Below are 8,410 nucleotides of genomic sequence, written 5' to 3'. Positions count from 1 at the left end.
TTATCATTGGCTTAATTGTTAAACCATCGTAGATTAATATCAATGAAGCAGCTTCCTCTGGATAATGCAGGGTGTTGAAGTCTTTTCGTCTTTTTTTCGGCGCAGAAGTACTTAAAACATCTTTCAAATGAAAGGCGCATTAATTAGTTGAAATTTCCATAATCTCTGAAGAAATTGTTTTGGAATTAGTTCAATAAACCGCTCTCCGAATTAACAAATTAAGATTATTTTATGGTAGATAAATAAATTGCAAAACTTCATTGTTGTTTTTCAATCGTGAATAAAATAAACACTTCCATTTGCGCAGGCGTGGACCACACGTGTAGAAAGCCCAGCCTTAAACAAATATTGAACTCCACTGATCATTGGACTCACCAAAGCCAATGAAGTGAATGGCCAGTTAATCGGTTTTCCTTGGTGTAAACTGTTGGGAAATGTTAGTGCGGACACCAGAAGAGCTCCCTGAACTTCTTTCAATAGCTCTCTGGTCTCCTTACACCAGGTGACAAGACATATTTTGGAGAATGTATATACACCGGTTGAAGATATTGCCAAAGGGAATGGTATCTCTCATTATCTTCAGAAGGCACAAACTTAACCCAGAGCGGTAAAACTTTACCAGTCACAGGCTGTTAGCGCCTCATGGGAGTTGAAATAAATAGAAGTGAAACTCAGCTATAAAGCTTCTTCAGTTTGTAAATCGTGGAGTTATTTTGAAAGGAGACAAGCGCTCAAAACTGGGGTTGAAGGGACTTTTATTAACACGAATCAATATATTTCTATCTTGGCAATAATTGATACTTTAGGCATCCTATTTTTTAAAATCATATATCACAACATTCAATGGGCTATTTCAATCAAGTGTCAAAATGTGGCCTTTTCCCTGCAAACCAAAGCAGTAGTTGCCCTACGTGGAAACGACCAAGGCAGAAGGACAAGGCTGACGCGTTTGATCTCTTCTGATTCTCCACTGAGCAAAAGGTGAAGCACCGATTGGGTTGTTCCATTCTGTGCAATGCCACGTCCCTGTTTTCTTGTTTGCAAAGAACCAATGGAATCTCCCAGGCGATTGCTCTTTTGCTTGTCACATGGTCTGATCTGTAGGCAGGTAAATGAGGACAGAAAGCAGCCATCGTTTTCCCATGTCAGAGTGAAAGAGACAAGCTTTGTCAGTTTCGCCTCGAGAACGATCAACTCCTCAAACACCTTGGGATCAGGTAGAACCAGAGGAGCTACTTTCTTTTTTTTAATGAAAAGTGGACTTTCTTATCTTCCCTTCCTTTTTCTTTCGGTAGAGGTGATCACTCGAAAGGTGAACACTTTTTTTGTTTTTTTGTGTGTTTGATCCTTTGCTTGTAGTTCTCCGTCATGACGGCTTCGCACGATTCTCTGGTGGTTTTGTATGGGGCAACAGCTGGTGCAAGTGGGGCTAAACTAGGTTCGGATGAAAGGGAACTAGTTCTCTTGGTGTGGCAAGTTGTGGATCTACACAACAACAAGGTACGCAATCGATCTGGATTTTTTTTGTGCGTGTCTCTTTCTGTCTTTTTTGATTTGTACACAAACCTGTTCTCACCGGTGAATAAATACTCCTTTTGTGCTGTTGCCTTGTGAGCGACTTGTCTTACCCAATGTTGCAACCATTCCTTCCCCCCTCCCCCCCACGGTTAACAGGTGGGAGAAGTGCACAGAATCCTGGTAAAAGCCGACAACCCCGAGTTAAGCGAGCAGTGTAAAGAGGAGTTGGGTGTTTGCGCGGAGGAAATCGACAAGGCGGAGCCACTCGATCGAGTTATTGCACAGGTGAGCCTGCGACGCCCTGACCCGAAAAAGTTGTGTTTTTTTTTAATAAAAACAAAAAGAGAATTTCTCAAAGGCGAGTTTCCAGCGAGGACATGTACAGGGTGTGAGGTTTGCAACGCGGTTGAATAAAAATTTGACAAGCAACATGGAAACCTATTGCAAATACAGGAAGCAGCTCGGTTCCTGGGAGTGACCTACCTGAATCCTGAAGGAAACTCGCACCTAACTGCCGTCAGCCCATTACAAGGAGGCGGGCTTTACGTAAACAGATTTTAATCACACTTGCGTGGGTTGGTGTAGAAATGAGACCCAAATTGAGCAACTTGGAACATTTCAATGTATTGTATCAGAGCTTAAGAATTCAGGAGCCGGAACTGTCTGGAGGGGTGGCAGCGGCCAATGACGTCCCTGTGTCTTTAGAGTATTTATTGACCTTCAGGAACAGGCTGTCAGTGTGCTAAACCGCCTTGGCCGATGCGTTCACCTGTGCCTGTTTTGTATTGCTCACAGCTGCTTGTAGAGGGGAGGATTCCTCGCATAATGAACGCTGGTTGTTCATCGTAGATCCAAACAAGGATAATTAAACCGTAGCCGCTTTTTGGGAGTTTATGTACACGAAATTCAAGCTCCATTGTGTTTTGTAGCCTGCGTAAACTGAATTGATTTTAATAATCAAAATCTTTGGCGCTTAGGGGAGGGGTAGAGAGGTGGTGATGGGAGACCAGATGGTTTGTCCTTCATTTAACCAATATATCCAAACCACTTCAGTCGGTTGTAAACACAGTTCACTAGCAAAAAGGGCCATTAATGAAAAGTTCAATACCTGGTTGAGCACGAAAAGCCTGAATTTTAAAAGTAACAAGAACCTGTGTTTAGATCTTGGAGCTCAGAAGGCTCAGTTTAACAAATTAGGTTTTGATGTTATGCTGGAGTAATTAATAGATGATTTTGACAAAACTCTGTTCCTGAAGGATGGATGCCAGTTTCTTTCTTGTACACAGTGTCTGCATGTGGAGGCCAATCCGTTTATTTAGTGGTAACAAAGCAGGTTGCTTTCAGTTACAGGAAACTAGATCTTGTTAAATCCCTCTTGATTTAATTGATGTCAGTTTCCCCTCTCCACCCATTCTTTTATTGAAGTTCAATGACCCAAAGCTTGATTGAACAGAAGTAACGGGTTCAAGTTTATCAAATGAGCAGAAATGTAATCTGTCCATACCAATGTATCTGCTGCAGAGTGGTCATGTATTGGTCCATGTGTAAATCTGGTTTTCTAAAATTTAAAGTATGAGGAAGAGAACATCTTGCAAACAGAGAGTGTGCCCTGAAGCCCCTTAATATCCAAGTGTCAGCACCCAAAGGAAAAATACTGTTATTGCGGCATCTATTAGGCCAGCAATTAACAGATTTTAGCCCATGTAATCTGAATTTCCTTGTGCTTTAGTTATGCACTATCCTGGCTCCAGAAAGTCAGCTCTCACCTTCAATGCATCTGGAATCTCCAATGGGGCTCTGCTTTGGAAGAACAGGTTTAAGCAATCTAATTACTGCTTAGTGCCATTCCATATTTCAAGGCCTCCTTGGACCTGTTTGTAACAGGCAGGTGAATGCTATACTGGTTCCTGATTTTTGGCCTGAATGATCTGCTGCTGGTCCTGTTGGAAATGCACAACAGGCCTATCAGAAAAATGAACATTTCAGATGCAAGGAAGCAATAGATTGTATTTATGTAATGACTTTTAATATAGTAAAACACCTTCGTGCTTCACAAGAGTGCTGCCAAACAAAAATTGACTTTGTTACAGGGGCTATTTGGGGAGGTGTCTAATTGGTAGGTTTTAAAGCCTGCCTTGGATGAGAGAGCAGGAGAAGAGCTTTAGGGCTGTGGCAGCTAAAAGCACCATTGTTGGAGCAATTTAAATTGGGAATGCTAGAATTGGCAAATGCATTGGGCAATGTTAGTGTTGGAATTAATTAGAGAAAAGAAGGGTGATGGGTATGGAGGTGTTTGTAACATTTATTGTTCCTAAATGTTTTTAAGATGTTGCTCAGAGTAGGTTACTGACCATGGTTATGATGTCGTCAAAACTTTGCTGCCATTTTAAGTAGGAGCGGAAAAGTTCTGGATACGGTGAAGAATGTGTGTTGGTGGCCAGAGGGCATTGAGATGGTCAAGTCTGGGAGTATCGTTAATCAGGGTTTTGTCAGCAGCTTACGTTGAGGCAGAGTCAAGTGGTATTACAGAGGGGAACTGTGGATATGTGGGCAGGATCCATGTGGCATCAAAGATGCAAACTGTTTGGTTTTGCCTTGAAGCAATGCCAGGGAGAGAGATGGTATCAATAGGTAAAGAATGGAATTTGCAGTGGTTTCCAAAGTCATTCATTTGCAGGAATTTTTTGCTTTAACCAGTGTGACAGTTTAAAAGGAATAGTAGGTTTGGATGTTTTGAATTTGATATCACCAGTAGCTGTAAATAATAATTTTAAAGTAATGATATGAGAGACTTCATGTAGGTGAGAAATGAGAGAACCCAAGGAAGAATTGCTGTGGGGTGATGCGGAAAGGAGAAGAGAAATTACAACACTTTATTGTGCTGTTCTCTTCTGTAAGCTTATGGCTGTTTTCATTCAAAGAAAAGTTTTTGGTAAGTTCCTATGGGGGGTGAAAAAGTATGTTTGGCTCCCATGACTAATGTCTTTTGTTTACACATTTTAAAGTCCTTATTTAAATGAATGTTGCATTTCTGACTTGTAGCTGGAGGAAAACTTTGGGGGTATCGTATTAATCTTGTTCTAATGGTAAACTTTTTTTGTTCTCATTTTCATCTTCATCAAAATAGTGCCAGCTTCTGTTTATAAATATTTCAAACTATTTTATTGTGAAAATGTTGCTTCAATTTTCCCTATTTTTGTTTCTTACCTTGTTTCTAACTGGTGTGAATCCACACCTAATCTCTTAAACCAGAAATCTTTGAATAGTTAAAGGTGGAGATTTTCCTTTCACAACCTGGCATCATCAACTTGTAGCAAATTACAATTAGGCATTTCTATTCAACTTGACTACTATATTTCAAGTTAGTGAATTTAACCAGAAAACCGTAACAATGCTTTTGTTACTCCTAAATTTATTGACTGGAATGCACTTCCTTGATGACCTGTATCTTTCACCTGCTAAAGTTGAGGTCCTTAAGAATTCTGTTGCCTTCACCTGGCCTAAACACTTCCTGTCCACCCATTTTCCTTGTGATCATTGACTAACCTCTGTTCTGGATCATGCAGTGCCCAGAGTTATTCCCAGATATGATTATGCCTTTGTGTTAAGGCCTAGAGTGCTCTGCTATGATCCCCTTTTCCCTCCTTCTGAGACTCTCCTTATAATATATTGCATTGATAAAAGCTTTGGTCGTGATCCCTAATATTTGCTTGATATGGTTAATGGTCACAACTTTGTTTTTGCTTCTGTAAAGAATGAGGGAGTTTCACTATTACTGCTGCTGCAATCTAACTGTAGGCCTCTATTAATCCATGGGATTCTTGGGGTCACACTGCTTTAAAGAGAAACTGATTAAAACTGACCTCCTGATATTGTGGAATTTGAATTAAAGTCATATTTAACTGAAACTGGATAGCGTCATTAATTTGTTTATAGCTAGTGATGATGAAGTTACTTTAGATACCACGTCTTTAGGTCTTTTTGATTTAGTGTTGCTCATTTATTTTCCCACACTTGGCTTTTTGTAACAAATGTTCATACGGTTGAGTTTTCATCTAAAAGTAACCTGAGTATTTGGGGATGTTGATTGTGGTGCTTCTAGTTTATGGGAGATTAGTTGCCTCTCTTTAAGGTGGTCAGACGTGTTATTCTGCCTTGTCCAGGCATTGACACCAAGCTGCTAAACTAGTATTTCCACTTAAAACTTTGCATCCAGCAAGTACTTCCTTTTAACCCTTTCCCAGTTTGGTCTTCTGCATTGTTTTTTATGTTTGAAAGTTGAATTAAGCAGACAGTGGAGTGGGAACGAACATGTTTGCTCTCCTTTTAATTTGAATTTAAATGTTTGGAAATGTCCAATCTGGTGTTTCACTGAGTGTTTGTGATGGAGGGGATTGTCTTTTATGATGTTGCCATCAGTGCAAAACACACTGGTGTGTGCAGACTTTGTGGAGCCACCTGTAATTGCTAGGGGTGGACACTCCATGTTCAGTTCTTTGTGTAACGAACGGGATTACATGTTTTGGCAAATGTTAGAACTGTTTTAAAGTTGATAAATTGATAAATCTTGTGGGGAGATTTTAAGTGACTTGATCCTCTTTATACCTGGGATTCATGGTTTGATTAAAAGATCATTCTTGATGGAGTCAGGATTACAGTTGAATGTGCATAATTACAAAACTTCAGTGTTGCCTAAAAATCCCTTATTCTTAACAATGTGCCCTTCAGTATATTTATCAAGTGAATGTGTTTGTTCTCACAGCCCAGGCCTTCCCATCTCCATGGATGTTGGTGTTGCTTATTTATACATTTGGGTAGATTGAAAATGACCCCTCCACCAGACAATCTATTGAATAGTATCAATAATTCTTGTTTGTACTACAGCATCTCTATGTGGAAATAAGCCCTTCAGCCCAGTGAGTCTGTGCTGGCCATCAAGCATATCTATTGCTATGATGTGTGATGAGCACCTATCACTCCACCCCCAACCCCTTGTCCTCCCCTCAGGCCCCCACCTGACCCCAGCTCTAACCCCTGCCGTGACTTCACCATTGCCTCTGACCTCCCCCTCTCTGAGGCAGAATGGTCTGTCCTCAGCAGAGGCCTTGCCTTCGTACCCCTACACCCACACCTCAATGAGTTGCATACCCGCCATGATGCTGAGATCTTCTTCCGTAGCCTCCGAGCCTACTTCTTTGGCAAGGATTCCCCACTCCCACTGATCCGGTCCAGATGAAGGATCTTGACCCTTCATTTCCCTCCATGGATGCTGCCTGACCCACTGAGTTGCTCCAGCATTTCGTATGTTACACCTACGCTAGGTTAATTTTTAACTTCCCTGAACCACGCCCCCCCCCCCCGCTCCCCCAGATTCTACCACTTGCCTACATCATATCTTTTGCGATATGTTTCACTTCAGTATAAATAGTTGTCGCCAGCACAAATCTTAAAACTATTCCTGCAGATATTTTTCTGTACAGAATCATTTTGAGATCCTCTTGCACAACAGCTTGACAATTATGCAACATTTTGAAGCATTACTTGTTTCCGCTTGTGCAGTAGTCTTGGATAGATGGCTGTTGAAGATGTACAAGTGATTTATTTGCATTGAACTGGAACATGCCAACAGGTATGGGAGTAGGAAAGTTCTCTTGATCTCCCTCCCCACCCATCCACAGTTTGGGGAAAAAACACTGAAGGTAAGTACTATAATTGGGAATGATCAACATGTAGGATGCAGGTACTGTACTTCATGAATGTTAGCCAATAGAACCTTTTTGTGGTTTAAATGTTTTGTGCGATGCAAGTCCTCCCACATTCTTTGGAAAGGTGTGAACCAATAATTGTAAATGATCTGAATAAATACATGAATCATTTCTTTTCAGTTCAACCAGGTTGTGTCGAGTGAGTTGAAAGCACTTGGGAGAAGTTCCTACTGCCTTTGTACTGATGGCCAATTACTTGTTCGACAGGTCTTGCACCCAGAAGCATCCAAAAAGGTGAAGGATTTTGACAGTTCTCAAGTTATACATTTTCAATGAGAAAAACAAAATACTTGGGCGTCAGTTATTGTGGACTAAACCCAAGCTCTGCTAAAGTGCCTGGTGCTTAAATATCTTTTATAATGCACTTTCTGTTTAGCATCATATCATAGATTTAAGCTTTTGCAAATTTTGCCATCTTTGTTAAAATTGAGCATGGTTTACTGGTGCACAAACCCCCCCCCCCCCCCCCCACCCCCAGCAGCTAATGAGATTGATCATTTGGTGTTTATGCAGTGTTTCTCCAGCAGTTGGGATCTGATTTAAATTTAGTGACTTTTTTCCTTGGGTCTGTATTGTGAATTACTTATTAATTGCACCCCCCCCCCCCCCAAATAAAATTCTGTGCATAAATCCTTTTTTGACATGATTGACTGGCAATAGTGGATGGCATTAACAGTTCATCCCTTGGGTCTCTGGAACTAGTTCAGTGACTAACTATGCTTCAAGTTTTCCAAGTCTTTGACTTTTAGCTAATTATCAAAACACGTATTTCTAAGTAGTAACGTTTGTTCATATGCCTGTTCCTTTAATATTCTCTTGTTCTCCTGTGTTGACTATTTATGTACCTGCCAGGTTCTTGACTGTTGTAACCCCACCTCCCAAACTTTTCTCTGTGGACTTCACCACTTGGCTGATCTTTAGTCTTCGTGTCCAGGATCATTCTGGTTCTCTGCATCCTTCACAATTCGTATTCCACAGTGCCATCTGATCAATGAGTTACTTAGCAGAGCACCAGTGTAACCTCATGGTCTGGTTCCCACCTCATCTGAATTTTTTTTTGCTTTTTGTTGCTTCTGCAAAAGAATGTAAATAGAAACAGGAGAAGGTCATTCAACCCCTTGTGCCTG

The 8,410-nt window shown here is 40.9% G+C and overlaps 1 protein-coding gene across 3 annotated transcripts in view; it reads left to right on the top strand.

Moving 5' to 3' along the window:
• The first annotated feature begins 1,031 nt into the window (after positions 1 to 1,031).
• esrp2 (epithelial splicing regulatory protein 2) overlaps positions 1,032 to 8,410 on the top strand; it is a 31,889-nt gene continuing 24,510 nt past the window's right edge. The window contains exons 1-4 of one of the 3 annotated variants that reach the window (XM_052028413.1): positions 1,037 to 1,217; positions 1,360 to 1,500; positions 1,675 to 1,803; positions 7,404 to 7,517. In XM_052028413.1, the coding sequence (XP_051884373.1) occupies positions 1,369 to 1,500; positions 1,675 to 1,803; positions 7,404 to 7,517 (375 nt within the window). In that variant the 5' untranslated portion in view covers positions 1,037 to 1,217; positions 1,360 to 1,368. Of the gene's footprint in view, positions 1,501 to 1,674; positions 1,804 to 7,403; positions 7,518 to 8,410 lie in introns of all 3 variants that reach the window. The other 2 variants (XM_052028414.1, XM_052028412.1) reach the window with 2 other exon arrangements.

This window comes from Pristis pectinata, chromosome 13 (assembly GCF_009764475.1).
Source record: "Pristis pectinata isolate sPriPec2 chromosome 13, sPriPec2.1.pri, whole genome shotgun sequence".
NCBI classification, from domain to species: Eukaryota; Metazoa; Chordata; class Chondrichthyes; order Rhinopristiformes; family Pristidae; genus Pristis; species Pristis pectinata.
Note: the sequence above shows the minus strand (reverse complement) of the source record. Positions and strands in the feature narration are given on the sequence as shown.